Raw genomic sequence first — 25,897 nt, 5'->3', positions numbered from 1 at the left:
ATGTATGTGTTTTGGGTGAGGGAAGGAGGACAAGATGGTAATGAAAGTGCAAGCAGCACTGGAAAGGGAAGCCTAAGATGCAGTGTCATCAGGATGGAGCCAGGTCCTAAGAAGGCACAAAAGATGGAAGGAGAAAGAAAAGGTTTAAAGTAAGCCTGCCCAGAAAGCAAAATAAAAAGTATAATGGAAGGATTAGATATGGGGAAAGACACTTCAGGTTTATGTATTCTTCTTATTTCTTAGTGCCTTATATATTGCTGTTCAGTCATTTTTCAGTCATATTCAACTCTTTAAGACCCCATTTGGAGTTTTCATGGCAAAGATACCAGAGTGGTCTGTCATTTCATTTTCTAGCTTATTTCACAGATGAGGAAACTGAGGCAAATAGTATTAGGCCTAGGGTCAAACAGCTAAATAAGTGTCTAAAGCCAGATTTCAATTCAGGAAAGTAAGTATTCCTGACTGCAGGCCCACCATTATAACCACTGTGCAACCTAGCTGCCCACCTTCCATATAGTAGTAGGTACTTAATAAATGTTTAACAAACTAAGCTGAAATCTCAGAGTTGTTTTAAATTGTATCTGGCTCCAAAAAAATTTTGGATAAATAAAGTCTATTCAAGTTAGAGGGAGAGAAACTAGGTTCCATTAAAAAAATCACTATTAACAGTAAAGGGTTGTAAGGAATAAGTCAAATTCTATCTGGGTATTTGTTTCTTTATAAGTTAAAAAAAACTTATTCTAATTGTACATGATTTCTATACAGAGATTAACATTGGTATTTAATCTCCATATATGGTTTCTTTGTTAGAAAAACTGAGGGGGGAAGCACATATCAAACCCCAACAGGAAATCTTTGTCTTCTCATTCATTTTGCAGCCATCAGTAAATGAGAAAATACAGTAAATGAGCTATCATCTCATTTGACTATAACTTCCTCTTGTAATCTACTTTCATCTATAGGAGGGCTTTCTTAAACTGTGTCATAGAATCCTGTATCAGTCTAGTGAAGTCTAAGACTCCTTTCTCAAAATAGTTGTTTTTAAATATATAAAATAAAATTTTATAAGACTACAAAGGAAATCAATTAAACTGATATAAAGCTATTAAAATACTTAAAACATACATACAAGTTCAAAGGCTCCAGGCTAAGAATCCTTGATTTAGTGAGGATTTAAAAATTCATGTAAGTCAATTTCTTTAATAGTATGTTTACTCCTTGATCACAAGATTCCCACATGTTGAATACCAAGAGCTAAGTTATTATTTATGTACTGTACTATTGTCCTTGAAAAAGTAGAGGTACAAAGGGTAATTATGTCTTTTTTGTTTTGTAAGGTGCCACAATGGACAATAATTCATTACCAAGTAGCCAATGGACTAGTGATAAGAATCATATTTAATTAGACTGATCCTCAAAGAGGACATCTTTAATCATGGTAGAATCTAGAAAAGTGTATAGTCCCCTGACGTGCTTTCAGCAACACAGGGAAATCTTCACGTAACAATGAAAAGATCACAGCAGTCCTTTGTAGACTGATGTATATATACAAAAACACAATATACATATAAATTAAATGTAGCTCTATTTAAAACAGCAACAAATTAGAAATAAAAAATGTGCCCAATAACTGGAGAACGGCTGAAGAAATTGTGGTATGTGAATACAATGCAATACTATCAAGTAATAAGGAACATGAAGAGGAAAAATTCAAAAGATGATGAGAAGACTTGCATAAAATGATATAATGAAGATAAAATCTAAATAATAATATGTACAAAGATTATGAAAATATAAAGGTAGACAGAACTAGAAGAAAACAAAATTCTATCGGGTACAAATGAATAATGTTGGAAAGTGAGTCATTTGAAGCATTTTTCCAAAGTATATTACTAATCATATACAAAATTCAATTTTATAGAATAAAGCATTTCTTGAATTTTAAAGAACATTAGAAGCATCTGAAACCAATTATTTTGCTGCCCCACTATATAAACACAACTAAATAGATTTTTTAAAAAATTACTTTAAGAAAGAAAAGCTCAACTTCTGAGATAAGGCCTTGGAAGCCAAAGCAAATTTTCTTTAACTCAATTTACAATGGAAATTCTGAAAAGTTTAACAACAGGGGAACAAATCCTCAACCATGAAGACAACATTTTGAAACGTTTTTCAACAAAAATGTAAATTAAGTAATTAGTGGGTACTGTGCCATTTGTTTAAAAGAAAAACCCAATTAACTATTCTGTTGAAAACTTTGTTCCATATTTTCAACATCAATTTTTTTAACATAAAATCTTTTCAAAAGTCATGTTCACTGCATATTTTACTTCATTTCTTTTAAATACTAAAAATTATTAAAATTTTGGGATTTTCTTCTTTGGTTCTATATTATCTATTTTACATTACATGACTCTTTTAGGTAAATAAAAGTAAAATTTGACAAGAATTCAGAATTCTTTTAAAGCAACAATTATATCTCATGTTACTATACAACTTTTGAAAGTTGGCATACATTTAAATGAAGCATTAGCAGAATTGGGTGAGCAAAAATTTAAGTTATCAAGCTATGAAAGTTTTGTATGAACTGCAAATATGCCAATTTTATAGAAACAATAAAATTTTTCCTAGAAACCATCATATCAGTTACAAGTACTTCACTAAACTCCAACATCAATGGTTCATAAAGGCAGAACTCAAGCTCTGTGAAGTCCTTAACAAATCCCTAAAAGATTCCAAGTATGAATTCAGGAACACAGTATTTAAGATATAAGAATAAATTCAGTACTGATTTGGAGGGCAGAGGTGGGACATAAATAAGTCATGAACTATCTACTAAGCAAGAAGGGGTTATGATAATCTTCTGAGGATAGAGAACTCATGCTGCTGAAACCAGAGATCACTTCAACTACAGGTTGTTGTTGTTGTGAATTACTACAGATAACTTTCTCCTGTATAATATACTGAATGGGAATGGCTGAACAAGTTGTGGTAGTCGAATGTAATGGAATACTATTGTGTTTTAAGAAATGAAGAGCAGGCAGATTTCAGAAAAAACTGGAAAGACTGAGCAGAACCAGGAGAACATTGTACACAGTGACAATACTGTGCAATGATCAACTATGATTAACTTAGCTCATCTCAGCAACACAATGATCCAAGACAATTCCAGAAGACTCATGATGGAAAATGCTTTCTTACATCCAGGGAAAGAACTGATGGAGTGTGAATGCAGGTTGAAGCATACTATTTCCACTTTCTTTGTTTTTTAGGATTTTTCCTTTTTGTTCTATTTCTTCTTTCACAACATGACTAATGTGGAAATATCTTTTACATGACTGCACATGTATAACTTATATTAGATTACTTGCCACCTAGAAATAGGGGAAGGGACAGAAAGAGAAAAATCTGGAACTCAAAATCTTATAAAAACTGAACGTTGAAAGTTATCTTTACATGTAATTGGAAAAAAAATACTATTTACATTAAAAAGGAATACATCTGTTCCACAAACTTGGAAATACTATGATTTAAGTGAAAGTTACTTTCCCATGTTTTCTATTGCAAATTTACACACACACAAATATAGACAGGTACTGGGCCTGTATTATTATAACAGAAAATTCTCAAGTGAGAACCTCTTTGTCAATGTAGGTTGGTTATCTTTACTGCAGTCTTAAAGAGTTGCCTAACCCTGAGCGATTAGGTCACTTGCTACATGGCTAATATATGTCAGAGACAGGACTTGAATCCAGATCTTAAACACTGGGAAAAGCCACCCAACCGAAGCAACATGGTACAACAGAAAGAATCTTGGCTAGGACAGATAAATTCATAGTTAATTGCAGTGGCTAGTGAGCTGGACTTAGAGTCAGGAAGATCTGAGATCAAATCCTGCCTCAGACACTCACTAGCTGTGTGAGCCTGGGGAAATCATTTAACTTTTCTGTGTCTCTAACACCACTTTCAGCTCGAAATCTAGGTTCATATTATCTCTGAGTTAAAATCACATATCTGGCACTGTGCAATCCAAGAAATCATCAAGTACCTACAGGCAGAGAGCTAGATGCTGAGCATATACATGCAAAGCATCTTAGAAGGCATCACATCACCTCCCTGGGTCTTAGTTTCCTCTTTTGTAAAACAAGGGGCACTGACTAGATAGCCTTTCTAGCTCAACTTGTATGATCCTTTAATATAAGGAACTTACAAACTATATTGAAATCAGTATAAAACTACTTCTTAGAAGAAAGGCACTAGAGACACAAAATTACAAGAAGACATAGTTCCCTGTCATCAAGGAGCTGACAGTCATTAATAGCAAACACAACAATGATAAGGTAGAACAGGCTAAGTGACATGAGAAAAGGAAATGTTTGAGAAATTTAAGGAAAAATTAGTTCTAATTGGAGGAAAGGGATAGCTAGAAAACCTTAACAGAGAAGAGCCTTGAGGAAAAGCATTCCAAGTGTGGGAAACAGAATAGAGGCAGAAAGAGGAGTGAAGGGAACAGAAAAATAATTAGAGGAAGTAAAAATAAGGGAACACAAATAGTCTAATTTCAGTGAAATGTAGAGTGAATGGCAGAGAAGAGTGTGAGAGAATGTGTAAAGATGGGTTTGAGGAGGAGAGAAGGGAAGAAGAGGTCCACTGCAAATAGTTGCTAGTTTCTCAGTAAAGTATAAGGCAAGGGCCTCAGCTAATGGGGACAAAGAAGGGAGTGGCATAGAAAGAGGTCTGAGAAAAGAAGGTGTTTGGAACAATCTTTGTTACACAGACAGAGAGTGGTTTAAATGATGGATTGGACAGAAAAACTGGGAGCAAAAACAAAACTATCAGGCTATTAAAATAAACTAGGAGAAATGGTAACGGTAGGCATTTCTATTTCATCACTTTCTTCTCCTCATAGAGATCAGTTAAATTATCTTCAACTATAAAGAAAAACAAATGGAACAAAATAGAAAAAAATTATGTCATAATTCTCAGTTGTCATGGAAAAATATTTAATATTTTGAGTTTAACGATAAATAAATGACATTTTACATATATATGAAAGTAATGACAATATATACTTAAATCTATATGCATGGAAGTTATTATTATATGTATATATAAGTATTACAATACTTATATATACATAACTATTATATATATAAAGTATTATAAGTATTATATGCTTAAAACTGCACTAAGAATTTTGGGACACCCTGTACAATACGCTGTGAACTCTGCTGACTTGAAGGACAATGACACCTTCAACAGCAAAAAGGATATAAAGGAAGGCTTTGGGGGAAAAGGTAGTTAAATTATATTTTGAACATGTTAGATTTGAGGTGTTTAAAGAACATCCAATCAGAGATGTTCAAATGGCAATTGGTGATATGGTACAGTAACACAGGAGAGGAATCAGAGCTGGATAAATAGGTCTGGGCACTAGCTGGTCGCTGAAGCCATGGGAGCTGAAGAGAGCATAAAGAGAGAAGAGGACCCAGCACAGAACCCTGAGATATATACACACAGGCAACAATGATGATCCAGCAAAGGTGATGAGAAGGAGCAGTCAGATAGCTAGCAAAAGCAGGAGAAAGTAACACCGCGAAAACTCAGGAAGGAATGTCTAGAAGAAGGTGGTCAAAAGTATCACATGATGCTGAAAAAAGGATAAGGACTGAGAAAAGGTCATTAAATCACATAATCATTGATAAGCTTCGTAAACAGTGTCACTTGAGTGATGAGGTCAAAAATCAGATGATAAAGGTTGCGAAGTGAGAGGTTAAAAAGCAGAGGCCCCAAGTATAGACAGTTTTTTCTAAGAGTTTGTCTATGAATGGGAGAAAACTTCCAGTAATGGCAGCTTCAGAGTGGCCAGTGTTTTTTCAGGCAATTTGAAAGAATCTGGTTACCCTCAGGGATAAAAAAAATTGACGATGATGATGATGATGATGACTGATGATGATGGCAGTGATATGATGGTGATAACAGTATTTATACAGTGCTTTAATTTTGCAGAGCACTTTACACATGTTACTTCATTTTATCCTTACAAACCATCCTGTGAGGTAGATGGTATTATTAGTCATTTTACAGACAAGGAAACTGAGGCTGAGAAATGCAAAATGATTTGCCTGAGGTCACACAATTAAGTAAATTTCTGAGGCAGAATCCGAACTCAGCACTGTGCACTGCAAGTTCTACCTGGGAAATGGTGGGACTAAACTTTCCAAAACAAAGGTGCCTGATTTCCTGACTTAGGATAAGCAGGTGAGTAGAGACAGAAACTTTTCAGTCCTTGGCCAACCCTGACTCCAAGCTCACCCAACCAACTTCCACAATCCCCAATTCTGGACTAAACAAGGAATGCTGAAGTTGTTTCAGGAAGATAAAACCTTCAGGAAAAGAAAAGTCCCTGGGACGGAAGAAGCATAGGCTATTACTCCTTAGGAAGGCATAGTCCTTATCTGGATCTGAGGAACTGGCTCCTTCCCCTATCTTGTCCTGGTTAAAATGTCCCCACCTCACAATTGCCTCTCTCTGGGCATATTCTGCTTAAAGGTGGTAAAGAAATCTTAGCCCTGGAAAAGAATTTTCACCTGATTGGGGCAATCTAGCTCCTGAAAGGTTGAGAGATGCCACAAAGATTCCTCCTTTCGCCTTTCTCAATGCAACCTACCAACACCTTTAACTTGGGTCTTCTTTCACAGGCCTCAGACTACAGAAATTTTTAAAACACAGTGAACAAAACATGATGAGAAAGAAAGTTCCCCAATACAGGAGAGACAGAGGACATTTCAGAAAAAAACTGACTACCAACAGAAGCAAAAGCACTATTTCCCTTCCCCTACTCTCCAACCTTCCCTAAAGAGTCATTCCCAATATCCATACAATCCAATCAAGGACAGAGAGGAAGGGGACCTTCACAGACTAATTCTGGTCCCCAAATATCCTCATCTCACATTTGTTGACCATGAGGGAGACCTACTCCCTGGGTTAGGGGTCTAGCTCTCAAGATTAGAACCAGGCCCCTTCCTCAGCCCTGAGGAGAACCAAAGCTTAGGACTTCCATTCCAAGAATCCTAGCATCACCCTGGTTTCAACTGTGCTCTCCCCCTCCAATCTCCAACTTGTATGACAGATTTACATGGAACCTAAGTATAATCTGAGGTTCCAATTCTTTACCCTTGAGCCAACTTTCCTAGCCTTAATTCCCTGTCCTGATAAAGTCTAGTTGGCCCAACCTAGTTGTGGATCTGCCTGACTCCAGCTAAGGTATCAAGCAACATGGGGCAATAAAACCAGTCATTTGTGACTACAATGTAAAGTATAATACTATGTATCTTACTAAAATTTCTGCTCAAGAGTAAAGGAATTGGAGTCAGAAGACAAGGCTTAAACCCAGTTCTAATATTTGTTAGCTGTGCAGCATTAGGCAAGTTGCTTGATTTCTTTGAGATCTCAGCTTCCTACGGGTAAAATGAGGAGGCTGGACTAATGGACTTCTTAAGTTCCTTCCAAATCTAACTCCATGGTCCTATGAACCTGGCTTGCAAAGCAATATCATGTGGTTGAGTTCATTTTTAAACAAAAAAGGTGGAAGGGAAGTTTCCACTGAAAAAATTAATTGCCATCTTGTTAAACTTTCAGGAGAGGATATTTTCATATGAAGCAGTATACAGAGTTTCAGGAAGGAAAAGAACACTAATGATGCTATGTTATGAGAAAGAACAGTAAATACACACAAGACAAGGAGACAAGGTATTTCAGTGGGCTCACATCAAGTTAGCAGACAAATCCATTACGAAATACAGTACAAAGTTGTTGAAATATGAGTAATCATGATGTGCGTATAATAAAATTAGTTTATCTAAACAAATTATAAATTCACTTTTTTAATAACTCTTAGACAACAAGCAGTGAAAGCTTGCCTGTTCACATCTTACTCATCTAGTTCTCTGATTTAACTATATCATTTCTTTCCTGAAAACAAGAACAAGGGAAAAAGACTAGACCAGAAGAGAGGAAGCTTAGTGTGGAAAAGCAACTTGTTCTCCATTCTCACTTCAACCTATTCCTATCCTAATTTCCCTCCCCACGCACTGCTCCCAATCTCAATGTGCCATCATAGATCCTGACCCAGCTCAAGGCAAGGACATGTAATTGTTTTCAGGATGCTTTATCACCAAAGTCAAAGTCTCAGCATATGCCAATTCTAGGGTGAACTACTGTACCAGTCCTAGATTGCTATTAAAGTTAGCATCATTGACCAGGGCCAGAAGCACCAGCAACCAGGTGTGTGGAATTGTGGTTGCTAAGAGCCAAGAATGGTAAGTGGGGACAGGGGACAGGAACAAGCAGTTGTGAGCAAAATGCATGTTCATAAGAAGTAGTAATTCAGGGTATTTTCCAAACTATCTGCATTTTGAAATACCTAGATAACATTTTCTTCTGATCTTTAGTACACAAGGTCTTCAAACACACTGTATAATATTTCGATTCTTAAAGTCAACAGTATAAATATTAAAAATAAGCTCTGTCATGGAAGCTAACATCTATAAATTTTGCAACGATTAAAAAACAGGCAACAAATGTTAAAAGAAAAAAACCCTGACATCTAAAGAAAGCATTATAAGCAAATGTTTTCTTAAAAATCAAGCACATTAAAATAATGGACTATACAGAAAGCACTACATGTTCAAATGTAAGAAAACATGTGATTCAGCTCCTTATGAAATTTTTAACTGCAAAATTAGTTCAATTTAGTATGAATAAGAAAACAGTCAAATGAACTGAAAATAGTAATGACACCTGGCAAGAAATCCAACTGGCTGAAGTTATGCTGAAGAGTTCTACAGAGGCCAATGTTGGATCTGAACTTATTTTAACATCTTTTTCAATGATCTGGAAAAGGGAATAAATATCACTTTAATTTTATAGATTATGCTGAAACCAGAAAGAGTGGAGAAATTGAATACATTGGCCTGGAAGCTTAAGAACAAAGTAGAGAACAACTAAAAAACAAGAGTGTTGGGAAATTAACCAAAATTCAAACTATGAAAAGAAAAGAATGAGGAAAAAAAATCAATAACAGGAAAGACCAACCTACATTAGTGAGCACCAGGGCAAATTAGGAACAGGAGTTTGGACTCTGTCCTTCCCTAACTACCTTAACCTAAAATGGCCTCTCATTCATTTCACAAAGTGGAAAAATCCCCTGCTTTGCACATGTATAGTACGCACTTAAATGTTTACTGAATTTAATGTTTGTTGAATTTAAATGGCACACAAGAAAATAGAGCTAAGAAGGCCAGCTAGTCCAAGCCAAATACTCAAAGAAGAATTCAGTACTATATGTAATTCAATTTTTATGTTATTTTAGTTATTTTTAAATATTTATTTTTAGCATTCATATTTTTTAAATGTTTTTAAGTTTCAAATTCTTGTCCTCCCTTCAGCCCCTCCTCCACTAATTGAGAAGGCAAACAATAGAAAATCAATCGTACATATGAAATCATGCAAAAAATACTTCCATATTAGCCATGTTGCAAAAAAACCCAAACAATAAAAAGCAGGAAATATAAAGAAAGTGAAAAAGTATGCTTCAATCTCTACTTAAGAGTTCATCAGTTCTCTCTCTGGAGGTGGATAGCAGTTTTCCTCATAAGTCCCTATGATCAGAGAAACTAAGTCTTTCACAGTTGACCACTGTTACAATATCGCTGTAACTGCATATTTTCCTGGTTCTGTTTGTTTCACTTTGAGTTAATTCATAAAAGTCTTCCCAGGTTTTTCTGAAACCACACCCCTTGCCCCTAATCATTTCTTACAGGACAATAGTACTCCATAACAATCATATGCCATAACTTGTCTGCCCATTCCCTGATTGAGAGGCATCACCTCAATTTCCAATTCTTTGCCACTACAAAAAGAACTGCTATAAATATTCTTGTATAAAGAGGTTCTTTTCCAGTTTCTTTTATCTCTTTGGGATACAGACCTTGGAATTATATTCTTAAATCAAATTATATGCTCGGTTTTACAAGTCTTTGCAACGCTTTCAAATTGTTTTTATTTTATTTATTTTAAATTTTCAACATTCACACAAAATTCTGAGTTCCAAATTTTCTCCCCATGCCTGTCCCCACCCCAAAATGCTGAGCATTCTAATTACCACTACCACCAATCTGCCCTCCCTTCGAACATCCCTCCCATCCCTTATCCTCATCTTCTCTTTTGTCCTGTAGGGAAGGATAAATTTTTATACCTCATTACCTGTATTTCTTTTTTCCCAGGTGTATGTACGAACAATACTCGACAGTTGTTCCTAAAACTTTGAGTTCTAACTTATCCTCCTTTCTCCCTCCCCACTCACCCCCATTAGGAAGGCAAGAAATTCAATATAGGCTACCTATGTGTAGTTTTGCAAATGACTTCCACGATAGTCATGTTGTGTAAGATTAACTATATTTCCCTCCTTCAATTTTATTAATCTCTCCTTTGCTTTTCAGTATTTCTAATTTGGTATTTACTTGGGGATTTTCAATTTGTTCTTTTTCTAGCTTTTTCGTCTGCATGCCCAATTCATTGATCTCTTCTTTCTCTATTTTATTCATGAAGGCGTTCAATGATATAAAACTGCCCTGAAGAACTGCTTTTGCAACATCCCATAAGTTTTGGTAGGTCATCTCACTATTGTCATTCTCTTGAATGAAGTTTTTGACTGTTTCTATCATTTGTTGTTTAATTCACTCATTCTTTGGGATTAGATTATTTAGTTTCCAATTAATTTTTGGTCTATCTTTCCATGATTTTTTATTGCATATAATTTTTATTGCATTATGATCTGAGAAGGATGCAATGGCTGCTACCTCTGCTTCAGACTGTCCAGAGCTTACTGCTTGGCTTTGTTATGGCAGAGTCCATACTGGTACAGCCTGTGTGCTCTGAGCTCTTCCAGTCCCACACAACAGATCTTTCCCGTCAAACTTCCTGGATGTCCTAGGTTGGAAATCTGCCATACTCTGTCTCCTAGTGGATTGAGGAGACACTCTAAAATTTGTTCAGATTCTCTTTTTAGAGGTGTCTGAAGGAGTCTGTCGTACAGCTTAGGTGAATACTTGCTTTCACCCACCTTGTGTATTTCTAAGTACATTAAGGTAGGGACAAGGACAAGCAAAGGAAGGAAAATGGAAGGGCAGATTATCAAGGGGACTTTTTTGTGTCATTTCAGACTAATGCAGGCCTTGGTTCTCTAAGTCTTCCAGACTATGTGAGCAGTGTTCTCTTAATGCAGAAAGGAATACATTCCATCTAGTTATGTATGCACCTATGAAATCAGTCAAGATGGACCTGTCCAAAGCACAGGCACATAAATGCACTGTGAATAGAGCTATGAATTTGCACAACCATTCTGGAAAGTAATTTGGAATATATACTTAAAATCACTAAACTTATGCACGCCCTTTCACCTAGAGATATTACTACTAGGCATATATACCAAACATATAAATAAAAAGGTCATATGTATGAAAATATTCATCATAGCACGTTAACTAGTAACAAAGAGCTAAAAATTAAAAGAGTGCTCATAAACTGGAGAATGGCTAGACAAATTATGGTATATGAGGGTAAAGGAATATTACTGCATCATAATAAATGAAGAAAGGAAGGATTCAAAGAAACAGATTTGTATGTAGAATGAAATGAGCAGAATCAGGAGAAGAAGTTATGTGATGGCTATAGTACTACTATAGAGAAAAACTTAGAAAAACTAAAGAATTATTATAAATGAAATGACAAACCATGGCTCCAGCAGACTGAGGACAATGCATGTTCCCCATGTCTTGAGAGAAAGGTAAACTAAATGTACAAAATGAGACATATATTTTCAGAAATGTCCAATACATGGATCCATTTTTCATAACCATATTAATTTGATAAAAGATGGTTTGGTTTTTGTGGGGATAGGAAGAGGAATCAACGACAATGATAAAAAAAGAAAAGAAAAGAACATCAATGAAGGACTTTAAAATGTAGTAAAGAAAGTGCAAAGACAGTTGCTGGAATTAAAGTGTTAAACAGTATATACATAAAAACTCTATGTGATGAGATTAATAATTTCATAGACAATATTCTTTATTTGTTTTTGTTGAATGGCTATGCCCAAGAAGTAGTTATTAATGGTTTCATGTAAATTTAGAGGGTGATCTCTAGTAGAGACCTTGTTTTAATCCTATTTCTCAAACTTTTATTAAGAACACAGAATGTACTGACAACACACAGAACAAAAATTCAGACAACACAAAGCAAGGAAGTATAGACAATGTGAGATGACAGAATCCAAAAAGATCTTAATAAACTAGAATTTGATGAATTTAAGTCTTTGGAAATGAATGTAAAGTTCTACATTTGGTTATAAAAATCAACTTCACAAGCACAAAATGGGAGAGGCATGACTATATGATAACTGTGGGGAAAAATACAAGGCTTCTGCTGAACGTTGAGCAAAATGAGTCAATAATAATACTAGTATGTGTATAGTGCCTGAAAGTTAGCAAAATGATTTACTTATATTTGATTCTCAGCACAGCTCTATGAAGTAGGTATTATTATTATCCCCATTTTACAGGTGAGGAAAATAATGCTTGAGTGAAGTTAAGTGATTTGCCCTGGGCCACACAGCTAAGTGTCCAAGTTCTATATGTCAAGAGTGTGGTATGGTAGTCAAAAAAGCTAATATAATCACAGGTGCCACTAAAAGAAGAATGGTGTCCAGAATGTAGGAAATGATCATTTCACTGAACTTACTTCTGGTCATACCACATCTAGAAGGAGTACTATGTTCAATTCTGTGTTCACATTTTAAGAAGGGCATACACAAATGAGAGAATGGAATCAAAATGATGAGAGATCTCAAGGCTAAACCATAAGAGAATCTTCTGAAGAACTGAAAATGTTTAACTTGGGAAAGAAAAAACTTAAGCAGCTAAAAGAGGGGTTGACAACCTATAGATGACAAGCCTTAAAACTATAGTCTTTTTTTTTTTAATATCCTACAAACTAAGAATGGTTTTTTTGATTTTAAAATAAAATTTTATTGCATTTAAAAATATAAAACCCATTCTTACCTCACAGGATGTACAAAAACATGCAGTCAAATTGGATGTGGCTCTTAGGCCATTTGTATTACCAATCCCTGATCTAAAAGTCTGTCACAAGAAAATCAAAACCATACATACTCTTCAAAATTATTAACTTTAGTTGCCAAATCCAAAGGCCTTTCCTCATCCCTCTTGCTCTCTCTCTTCAGCTTTTGACACCCCTGAAAACACTCTCCTCCTGGAAATTTCCTTCCCTCTAAGTTTCCATGATATGATCTCTCTGAGTTCTCCTTCAATCTATCCAACTACTCCTCAAATCTCATTTTCTGGATCCTTTTTGAATCCTGCCTCTGTCATCTAACATGTTAACTATCCCTTCTACTGTTGTGTTACCTATAGATTTGCTAACCAATCACTCCTCTCCTGGACTATGGGAACAGTTTACTAATTACTCTTCTTGCTCTCTCCAAATTTAATTCATCCTATAATCAGCTTCCAAAGTGATTTTCTTAAGGCACAGTTCTGACCATGTCACTCCTCTTCTCAGTAAATGACAGTGGCTCCCTATTATCTCTAGAATCAAATATAGAAACTTCAGTTTGGCATTTAAAGCACTTCAAAATGTCACACCTTCCTTCATTCCCAGTCTTTCTACAATTTAACCTCCCCTATCCACAATACAATACAATCTTATTACTTGCTATTTCTCTCACAGGATACTTCATTTCCAGACTCCCTGTTCTCTCTCCCTCTAAAGTCCACCTTCTGCAGCAAGCTTTTCCCACTCCCTTCATTTGCTGGTGTCTGTCCGTCTACATTCCACCTCCACTGTATACATCTTGCATGGACATAATTATTTGCATATAATGTGAGCTCCTTGACGGAAGGGACTCTTCTTGCCTTTCTTTGCATCCTCAAACTCTGCACAGCACTTAACATATAATCACTTAATAACAGCTTGATGAGTGACTTTTTCTAGGCCTCAGAGAAAAGAACAAGAAGAAATGGTTAGGAAGTTACAGGACATTTAGGCTTAACATAAGGAAAGGTTTCCTAATGCAGCTACTCCAAAGTGTGGCAGGCTCCCTCAAGAGGGACGAGAATCCTGCATTCTTGAGATCTCTAGACATAAAGTAGATGACCACTTTTTGAAACACAAGAAGTAGAAATTCTTCTTTGGGTATATGTTGAACTAAATGGCAGATGAATTTCTTCTTAATGCTGAGGTCGTATGATTCCATCTTATTTAAAAAATAATAAAAGTCAATTAAATAAACCATTTCAAGAGGTTTTAGACAAAACTCTTAGGAACATAAACTGAAACTGACATTCAATAGCACTTTATTCAAAAGACTAAACTATTTCCCACAATTCCTTATTTGAGAATTTGAGAATGAGCAGATTAATTCATTATTTATTTCAGCAGTCAACGTTAATCTTTTTATCACTTATCTAAGAAAAAGCATGTTGACTATAATACAAAAAATGTACCCTATGTAATTCTTTATTTTGCCTGAATGCTAGGTATAACAAATAATTTGACTATGATGAAATGGAGGGAGAGTATCAGTTTTCCTAGACCATCTTCTATTATTAAAACATTTTAAATCAAGCGTTGCCAAACTTGGGTCAAATCTGACCACTGCTTGCTTTTGTGCAGTTTGCAAACTAACAATGGTTTTTATGTAAATGCAATAAAACTTTATTAAGTTAGTTTGCCACCCCTAATTTAAATGACTGGGCATTTAATAACCACCATTTTGAAATTATCAGACTACTTAATATTTAAGTCAATAAATTAATGAGCAACCAAAACCAAAAAATGCCTTCTCTTACTACTGCTGCTGTTGCTACTACTACTACGTAGCAGCAAGGACCCTGACACATCCAGAATGGCCTGCTAGCATAGGTTCTTTGATCTGCTTTTCTAAAAGGAAAGCAGCTTTTGAGGGGAGTCAATGATTTTCTTTAATTCCATTCACCAACAGAGAAAATACAAGCAGAGAAATAAAGACCGACAGGACTTCTAACTGTCTGACCATAAGCAATACATACATCACAGATCAACAGAGAGATACAACTGTCTGACCATTACATACATACATACATACATAATTAGAAGAGAAAGAAGCACCAACACCTGCATTTTCAAGGGAGGAGGGGGCAGCCTCCTTAACAGCTACCCAGAGTCTCATCTGGCACACGAATCTTCTTTCAAAGAATAAGCCCCAAAGCAAAACCTCACCTCAGAGTATATACACTTTTCAGAGACAGAGGGCATCATGACCCTCATGATTCAGTGCCTCATTAATGAATAAAGGGTGTGGGCCTTCCTACAAAACAAACCTCCCCTAATCAAGCTTCCCTTAATTTGCTTCACTTGAGGCCTATTAATGGGTAGGAGAAGATCTTTAACTGCCGCTGCCACCACCACCACCACTGTCGCTTCTGCTACTGCTACTGCCACTGCTGCTGCTGCTATCACCACCACCACCACCACCACCACCACCACCACCACCACCACTACTACTACTACTACCACCACTACTACCACCACCACCACTATTAGCATTTATTAAATTCTATGCTTTACAAACTACTATACATTTGTGTGTGTGCACGTACATGTATTTGTGTGTGTGCATGCATACACATAATACCATTTGATCTTCACAATAACCCTTAAGATAGATGTTATTAGTATCCCCCTTATACAGATAAGGAAACTAAAGCTAACAAAGGTGAAATGATTTGCCTTGAGTCATACAGCTAGTAAATGTCTGAGGCAGAATTTGAACTTTGATCTTCTTATCTTCAAGTCAAGTACTTTATTTACTGTGCCATCTAGCTGCATCAAATAAAATGCAACAGTTTTGGGAATTGTTATTCTTATAAAAAAATAACTTCCAAACAACAATCACTTGGTCCCTTTATTCTAAGAAAAGCAACTACTTTAAACTTCAGCTGAAGAATTCCCAAAATATCCCTATGAGCTAGGTCATGGGGTCTTCTGATAAGATTTAAAAGGTAAAGCATCTTTTTCTCATTTTACCTTTCTGGCAAATCCTGTCTAAATTCATGCAAAATGAAAAATAATCAGAAGTTAAATGTCACCCTTTGCTAAATAATAGCTAATATTAAGAAAACTATTAAATGTTAAGACTGGAATGAATGATAATAAAGTACTTATTTGAAAATCCAGCATTTAAACTGCAAACCTATTCTTTCCATGAGTATGTCTATTACTAAATATCACGTTCTTGTTCTCTTACTACAGTTTTTCTTTCCCTAAATAGTCACCCTTGAATATACTAAAACTGACAAGCAAAACAACTGTTATACAAGATAAATGATTATTACTATATATCATTACCATAGTGATGATTTAATAATTCCTCAATTTGTCAATGAGAAGCTTAATCTTTAATTAGTAAGAATTTCTAAACTGTTATTTGTCTAAAACAAAGAATCACTATTTTGGCCTTTTTGGGGTGGGATACTAATCACAGCAGCAAAGGAAAAAAATGTTTTTGAAGGCCAGTGTAAATGGGGGAAGAAGGGGGGGGGGGGGGGCGGGGAATCATATATCAGAGACTGCTATGTAAAACCTTACTGCTATGTACTACTAGTAGTACTATAGTAAAACTTACTACCATGTAAAATCTTAGTATTAGTGATGGAAATTATGGTTTGGCAGAACAAATTTCATTAAATTTAGCTCTTAAAAATTTAAATACTGAGAGTTTAATCACATTTCAATTTTGTCTTAAATTAAGAAAAACAAGAAATTTTAGTCAAACCCTTTATTGTATATAAAACCTTATTTCACCCTTAAAACTTAAGTATTACAGGACCTTAAAGAACCAGAGAATATGCAAAGAAGGTCCAATCCCAAAACAGTGAGGCTAAGGTTTAGCAAGAGTTTTAGTAAATGCTATCCATCCCAAACCTTTCTCTACCAATATCCAACCATGCCTCAGCCTAACAATTTTCATTAGTGTAAGACTTATAATACTTAGTTTTATTGGTTCATCCCTGAGTATCTCAGTATAATATATCAGATGTTTAAGTATTTGTTAACATAAAAAATACTCAGCACAGTATTGGGGCATCAATCAATAAACATTTATTAAACACCACTGAAGTACTAAGGGTTGAGGATACAAAGAGGCAAAAGATAATTTCTGCCCTCAAGGAGCTTAAAATGTAATAGAGGAGAAAACATGCAAACAAACTATGCAAAGCAAGCCATATGAAGAACAAATAAGAAATAATTAATTGAGAGAAGGAACTAAAACTGTAATTAAAGATCATACCATTAAATAATTAAAAGAGAAGTGGATCATATACCTTTTAAAGCAATGGCAGGAGACATATTCCTAAACCAACAAAGGATACAAATAATTACATAAGATAAAATGAACATGAATACATGGAATGAAAGAAATTCTGAACAAATAAAATTAATGTACTTAGAAAACAAAAGGATCTGGTTGAATGGAAAAAAATATCTTTGAATCAAACTCCTGGGATAGGGATTTATATCTAAGATATATAAATAAGAATTGCAGCTCAAAATAACCCTGATGTTTCACCTTATATCCTGCAAACTAACAAAGGTGACAAAAGATGGCAATAACGCTGAATAACGTGACTAAAATTTCCATACTCTCTGACCCAAAGATTTCATTCCTGAGCTTATACCCCAAGGAAGCCACTGATATTAAGAAAGTCTCCATATACACCAAAATACTTACAGCAACAGTTTTAGTGATAGCAAAGAATTAGGAAAAAAGTAGATGCCTATCAGCTGGGAAATTGATAAACAAATTCTGGCCCATGACCATAATGGAACATTACTGAGCGATAAGAAAAGGCAAATATGATAGATACAAAGAACAGCAACAAGAACTGATGCAGAAGGCAGCAAGCAGAGCCAAGAATATGGACAATAACAACAAAATGTAAATGGAAAGAAATAAAAAAAATTTAAGTAAATATTGCAAAATTATAATGAAGCAGCATGCATGGAAAAGAGATGAGAAGACTGTCTCACCTCTTTGCAGAAGTGGAAGGTTCACAAATATTGTACACTATACATATTTCTCAGACATTTTGAATGTGTTGATCACTTAGTTTTATACTGATTATTTTTTTCTCTTCTTTTGCTGTCTTAAAAAAACACTATTTTTTTTATATGGGGTGACTCTCTGAGAGGGGAAGTGGAAGGATACTGAGAGAAAATGGTAGTGTAAAAAAAAACAAAAAAAGCCTACTTAAAAAGAGGAAAAAAAGAAGAAAATAATGCAGTTCAGTCTGCTTTTCCCCTTGTATCCAATCCTAGTTCCAGCTTACTGTCCATTTGCAGAGCCAATATTCTGCACACTGATAAACTGATTGAATGGGCTGCTGTTCCCTCCCCGATCTGGACAACTGCCAGTGTAGAGAGTAGCATTTTTCTTTCATTTTGGTTTTCCAACATGGACAATTAGTAGGATCTACTTTGAGTAACTGTGATTATCACAGAGGAAGCTTACCGAAATCAGCATGTCATCTTCAAACAAGAAGATCTGAAGAACTTCATGATTTATAGGGAATTCCATTTCCCTTTGACTCCAAGAATAATGTCCTTTGAATGACAATGGCTAACATGTCTAATACGTGTCTAACATGCATGCATGCATGTGTGTGTATGTGTATATTTGTTTTATCAATGGGGCAAATCACTACTTCAATTGTACCTTTCTTCCAGAACGTTTTTGCTTGGTTTCCCATGAATATGATGTGCCTTATCATTACATTAATGAGCCTGGAAGGAACCTTATGTTATGTAGTTCATTTATTCCCATCCTTCCTCTTACCTCAACCCCTAATTACTAACCAAGCAGAGCTACATTTAATATTATGGAATATTAGAGCTAGAAGAAACTTTAAGTTCATCATTCTAAAGAAATTAGTGCCTACACAATTTTAGAATCGAAGAGAAAGGGATGCCATTGTAATATATTCCAATGCTTTGTTAGAGAAACATGCAATAATAATGCATGGTCACAATAATAATAATAATATAATAATAACATGCAATCCCCACCACACTCTTCTTCATCAAAAACAGATTGACAAAAGTAGATATTTCTTGGAGGTAACTTCCTTACTCAATCATATTAATGCAAAATGATATTGTAGTTTCTAGTTCCCAAAAATTTAGAATACAAAATTAATTCAACACTGATTCATACAGAGAACCTTTGACTCTGAGGAATATATAAAGAGAATTAATACTTTGTCTTAAATAGAGTTTAATACCTTGATTCAACAATTATAAACATGCTTAACATTAATCATTTCAAAGACTGTTAAGGATAATTTTGAGTATCATCAAGTATTTTTGTGGCATATTATGTTTCCAAATGGTAACTATTAATTATTAACAGATATGATTAATATTTAATACATTATAGTTAATATGTAAGTATCAATCATGGTTTGATTTCAAAATTGAACACCTTAATATCTCATTTTTCACCTGGATATACTACTTTGAGACCTCTCTGACTTTTCTACCATACACCAGGAAACTCATTATTTGGAAAACCACATCATCCTGAAAGATTCCATCAGCCTTGGTACTCTACCTCATCAGCATCCACTGTATTTCTGATTGGAGGCAAACTTCCACTTAAGGAGGGAGCTAAGCTCCCTTCTGTAACTTTTGTGCCATGCCCCCACCTTGGGCACTTGCTTCAGTCTCCCCTCCCCCACCTCCTCAGCTTCATTTTGTGTTTTCTTCCCCTTGATTGTGAACTCCTTGAGGGCAGGGACTATCATTCAGTCATTTTTCCTTCGGGGGCCCTCCCATCCCCAGAACTCAGTATAGTGCCTCACAAATACTAGGTATTTAACAAATGCTTGACTGATTGAAATTTATTCACTATTCTAATTACAGTAACATCTCATTTATCTCAAAGCATAATATTAAAAATTAGGTATTCCATAAGAATATATGCAAATTTGCCATATAATTGAAGTTTATCCTTTTTAAAGCATATGTTCTTTTTACAATTATTATAACTTTTGTAACTATATAACTAATATAGAACAAACAGAAGTTATAGAGCATATTATTAATATAATATAAAAAGGTGATATAGTTTTCTTCTAATAATCTCCTTTCTTCTATACTAAAGTCACTAATCTTTCAAGGACTGAGAAGTTAGATAACTAAATTGGTTATAAATTGATAAAGCGCAGAACAATGCCCTAAATAAAGTGCATTGGTTTAGTGCAGGCTTTTTTTTCAAACAATCAGAGGACTTTTTACTTACTTTTAACATAAAGCTGGCAATATGTTTTGAAAGGATTGAGGCTCCTGGGAGACTAAGCACTAGAAAACTCACATATTCCTATTTTGCTTTTTTTTATATACCTTACTATTGGAAATTACAATTTAATCTTTTAAATGCAACGAGTGATCTCACTCCTGACTGAATTTATCTTTAATATAAAGTATAACCTTCCCTGTTTAAAAATAGCACCAAGAGGAAATAAGTTTCACAATATCTAAAAAAGAGTCTGTTTTATTCAATGGAGAGAAACCTACAAGTAGGATATCAGGAAGATGAAAGGGAAAAAGAAGATAGATTCCAAGTTCTTCCTGTATCGGGCTGGACTCCATATTTCCCATTAAGGTCTGAAAACTCAGACTTATGCACGTTCATTTACAAACACTAGACCAAAACATATTCCAAAACCAATATAGAGAACTAATATAGAGATTACATCGATATTTTCTCCTCTCCATTAGCATGATTAAGCACTGACTATAATAAAGGGCCGAAGTTCTATTAAGGACACTAAGATTCCCACAAACATTAATGAAAATTCTTATCCCAGCAATTGTGCATTCATTTTATACATCTCCTCTGTTTACTTATATATAAATATTTTCTGTTCCCCTTATAAAATATCTGTTCCTTGAGGACAGGGACTATATCAATTTAATATTTGTCTCCCCAACACCAAAGAGTTTGACACATAATGACCCTTTTAAAAAATGCTTGTTGACTATATGAAATCTGTAATTAAACTAGGCTGACTTCAAAGTATAATATTGTTTAAAGGAATGGAATTGAGTTCGAAAATGTGAGACCTTCCAGAAATAAAAAATCAGAATTTATGTGGAACAGGTGTTCATATCCCACAAACAATAAATATACAAACCTAAAACAATTTTAAGATTTATATTTTGCTTTGTACTATATAATTTTAAGCATCAGATCATCCAATGTGTTTCACCTCGCCCAACATAAAAATTAGTTCATATTAATTAAATGCAAACCAACTGATGATGATAGAAAGTGATGTAGAAGCTTACCACCTGGGAAGAGGCAAATACTAGACTAAAAATCTGTCTTGATATTCCCCACGATGAAAATTTCACACCAAGATGACTGAGAGCTAAGTACTACTGAATTAGTATTTCTTTTGGAAGTGGACTGCTCTTTCTTGCAGAAAGTTCAAAACTCACAAGAGCTACATTCTAACATCTTAAGTCAGCACCCTAATAGTAGTACTTTGGGGAATGGGTTTGATTTGTTTCAAAATATTCTAATTAATGTGAAATAAAAACACTATGCTTATTTCATGATAATATACAATTTTAAAGACTGAAGTACAATTTTTAGCTATTTAAAACAACTTGTCATAATCTAACTCAAGTATTGCTGACTATATTTCAAATTATGTAAAATTACTATACTGAAGTAAATCTATATGTCTCACTTATAAAAAGAAGTTCTGAAAATAAGTTACCATAATCCTCTGTACAAAATGGATTCAATGATTTGGAAAATATAAAGTTGTAGAAAACAAAACTATGTATTTCACATGAATGACCCAGAGGAAACATGTAAAGCAAATACAATACAGTCAAAACTTGAAGTCAATAGGCCTGAGTTCTTGTTCTAACTGCTACTACAAACCTGATTTACTTTAAGCATGTCACTTAACTTTTCTGGGGTTCAGTTTTTTCAAATATAAATTCAGAGAGCTGGAATATAATGGAATCTCTGAGGTCCCTTCCAACTCTATTGGGTATAATTCTCCCTTCTCCACTAAAGAAAATGGTGTGATTAACATTAAATATATATTAGAAGATATAAAAACAAGTAAAGAAAACATTCAGAGGGGCTCATGAGCCCAATGGGTAGATCTATTTTACTTTAAAAATCGATGGCTTAAGGGTTTAATTTACATTTACTCCCAGGACTACTATTTATGAAATTAATTCACAGAATCTTTTTCTACTTATGAACACATCAGAAGATCTTTCTTTCATTTTAGATGCTATACATGTTAAACCCATAACCTATGTATGGCAACAGAAAAATGTTGCCAGCTTCAGGTACTCCAAAAGACTTCCATAAAATTTCATTTCAATAAATGGACACAGATTGCTAGTTTAGAAAAGCTGATTTTAAGGCACCTCAGCAGATTTTTTTTTCTTCCAGAAATAAGCAGAAATTTCAGTTTATAAAACCACATATGACTGACTTGCCATTTTCCTTAAGAACCATACTAAAAGGATGGGAGGTACTCCTAATGAAAGGATCTTTAGAGACAATTGCTTCAAAAAAAAGAAATAAAACATTTTCTGAGAAGGCTTTGGTTATGAAATTCACTCCCAATGTGCCCACTCACTTTAAAAGTTCAATGGGCTCTATTCTGGGCACTCTTCTCTTCTCCCTCTATACTACTTCAGTTGGTGATCATATCAGCTCCCACAGATTCAATGATCATATCTATGTTGATAATTCTCAAAACTAATTACCCATGTCTAACCTCTCAGCCGATCCAATGGCCTGTAGACATCTTAAATTCAACAAGTCCAAAACTGAACTAACTTTTCCCGAAAACTTGTCCTTCTTCCACATTTTCCTACTACTGTTGAGGACATACCACTATCATCCCAGTCTCCCAGGCTTGCAACCCAGGGTTCATCCCAGACTTTTCTCTCTCACACTCCATATCCAATCTGTTGCTAAAGCAGGTCAATTTTATCTTTGTAATATCTCTTATACATGTCCATTTCTCTCCTCTGACCCAGACACCACCTGATACAGGTTCTCATCACCTCACACCTGGACTAAAGCAAGAGCCTGTTGGATGCTCCTCTGCCACAAGTCTCTCACAACACCAGTCCATTCAACTGTCAAGGTGATAGTCCTAAAGTGTAATTCTAATCATGTTACACTCCCCCTTCAATAAACTCCAGTGGCTTCCCATCATCTCCAAGATCAAATATAAAATCTTCTGTTTGGTGTTCAGAGCCCTTCACAACCTAGTCCCTCCTCCACTACTCCAATCATCTCATACCTTATACCCCCAACATATTCTTTGATTCTCTGACATACCTTCTTGCTGTTCCCCAATCAAGATGCTCCAGCTACCAAACTCAGGCATTTTCACTGACTGTCTCCCATAACTAGAACTCCCATCTTCATCTCTGCCATTTGGATTCCCTGGCCTACTTCCAAGTGTCAGATAAAATCTCACCTTCTAGAAGGAAGTCTTTACTGATTCCTCTTAATTCTAGTACCTTCCTCTACTGAGTATTTCTGATTTATACTCTCCACATCTTGTTTCCACATACTTGTTCACAAGTTGTCTCCCCCATTAGAATCTGAATCCCTGAGAGCTGGTATTGTCTTTTGCCTTTCTTTACATCTTCTGTACCTTAGCACAGCACTTAATAGGTGCCTGATAAATATCTATTGACCAACTGATTGACTGAAAAAGCCCAAGTTTGCTGATATTCAGAGTTCAGTAAACAATGCCCTCAGTTTAAGCTAGCATCTATCTGAGGAACCTAAATAACCTCGATAATAAGAAGGGACTTTTCTGGAAGTCACCGAAAACCTTTCAGCGAACAATTCGGACTTCGGAAATGAGGAGCTGTCCATGTAGCTATCTGAATATAAAAAGCAAACTTTTCTTTCAAAGATTAATTAGATTTTTATTGCAATAACAGTAACGTCTAGCATTTACATAGTACATTAAAGTTTGCAAAATGTTTTACAATTATTATCATAAGTGATCTTCACAAAAACACTAGAAAGTAGGGTGCTATTATTGTCTCTTTCACAAATGAAACTACTGAGGCTGGGAGAGGATAAGTGAATTGTCCAGGATCACACAGAAGACACTAGAAAGTGTCTTGAGCAGGTTTTGAATTCAAGTGTGACTCCAGGCCAGGTGTTCAATCTACCGCACCACTTACCCACTCCTATTAGGTAACTAAACTCACAAAAGGGACAAATTTATTCGTGAATAGTCTTCTTGAAGCACTGTATTAACTATAGGCAAATAACCTATTCGTTATTTTGACATATTCTAAAGAAAATAAGTTAGAACAAAAAAATTATACTTATTTTGTTTACTTTATATTCAATATGCTTCAGACACTATATAGCTACAAAAAAGCCTTTCCAAATAAACAAACATTCTCCTACGTAAATACCAGAAAAGAGTACATATATTTATCTCAGTTTTCAATAAATCTTAGCAAGGACTTACTTGCCACTCCTGATGCAAGGCCATAAAGCAATCCTCCACCATCTGACTGCCGCTCAAAGATGTGGGTCCCAGGGGGAGGTCGCTTTTCTTGTCTGATGAAGTTATACAATAAGGTCTTCACAAGTCTGCTGGTATAAGGAAGACTGTAAAAAAAGAACATTTCAATGTTCATCCAATTCAGATGGTTTGTGATAATGAAATAGAGATGAATAACTTACTGTCATTAATAATTTTTAATTAATTAATTAATAATTTTAAGTTTTGAAGCCCAGCTGAGTGACCCACCGAGCAGAAATGCTGAGCCCAAGAACAAGTATTGTGAGCAATCCAGAAGAAGAGAAGAGAGAACCAGGTAAAGTTGTCTTGGCCATTCTTTTTTGTATGCCTTGCTACTATTGTACTCTTGAGTTTGCCAATTTTTCCCACTGATCTTGTGTATATTTGTAAAAGAGTGTACCCTAAGCTTTACTCGGCATATCAGTAAATCAGCTGAGCTGTGTTTATTATCTACTTAAAGGCAAGCTCACCAGTGAGGGTTTATGAGCAATAATTTAAGTAGATACCCAAATACCCTAAAACCCCCTCTAGGGGACCCAATCCATGAATGACAGTTGTCATATAACTCTTAGAGGGATGTCACATTTACTTATTGCGAGTGAAAATAAGGTATAATAAAAAATATCCCCAAACTGCTACTGAAGTAACTACTGCAAGCAAGGCATAATTAATTTCTTGAATTCTAGGAGTCCAAAAGAATTGTTTCAAATACAGGATCAAATTATAGACACCCAAAATTAGTCATAAAAAGAGGCATGACACTGGACGTGACTCATATTCTTAAGTAATGAGACTATAAAATGAATTGACAAAGGAAGAAAACTCACTATATACAACAAATAGATAATAAAGTGAATCTCAACATTTCAGAAAGCAATGATAATAGAAATTTAAAACTCCCTAAACCTAAGTTCAAAATCAATTTTGAAATATCATAAAGTCCATTTCATTATCTTCTATCAAATCTGAAACTACATCCTTTCCTTCTCTATTTGTGAAAATTATACAAGGAATGAGATGCTATCTTTTTTAATAACAGTGTTTACAGAAGTTTATAGTTATTGCACAATGGAAATTCTTATTAATGTCTAAGTTAAATCCCTCATGCTATAATTTAAATTTATCCATTTTTGTCTCATATTTGGTGAAAATGAAGAATCAGCTACTAATAT

General features: G+C 34.9%; 1 protein-coding gene across 2 annotated transcripts in view; it reads right to left on the bottom strand.

Annotated features, from left to right (window-relative positions):
- DYM (dymeclin) overlaps window positions 1-25,897 on the bottom strand; it is a 601,776-nt gene that overhangs the window by 418,206 nt on the left and 157,673 nt on the right. For both annotated transcript variants that reach the window (XM_072605141.1, XM_072605142.1), the window contains exon 8: window positions 24,669-24,811. In XM_072605141.1, the coding sequence (XP_072461242.1) occupies window positions 24,669-24,811 (143 nt within the window). The remainder of the gene's footprint in view (window positions 1-24,668; window positions 24,812-25,897) is intronic.

Source organism: Notamacropus eugenii, chromosome 4, assembly GCF_028372415.1.
Source record: "Notamacropus eugenii isolate mMacEug1 chromosome 4, mMacEug1.pri_v2, whole genome shotgun sequence".
NCBI lineage: Eukaryota > Metazoa > Chordata > Mammalia > Diprotodontia > Macropodidae > Notamacropus > Notamacropus eugenii.
This window is presented reverse-complemented; position numbering and strand designations above follow the sequence as displayed.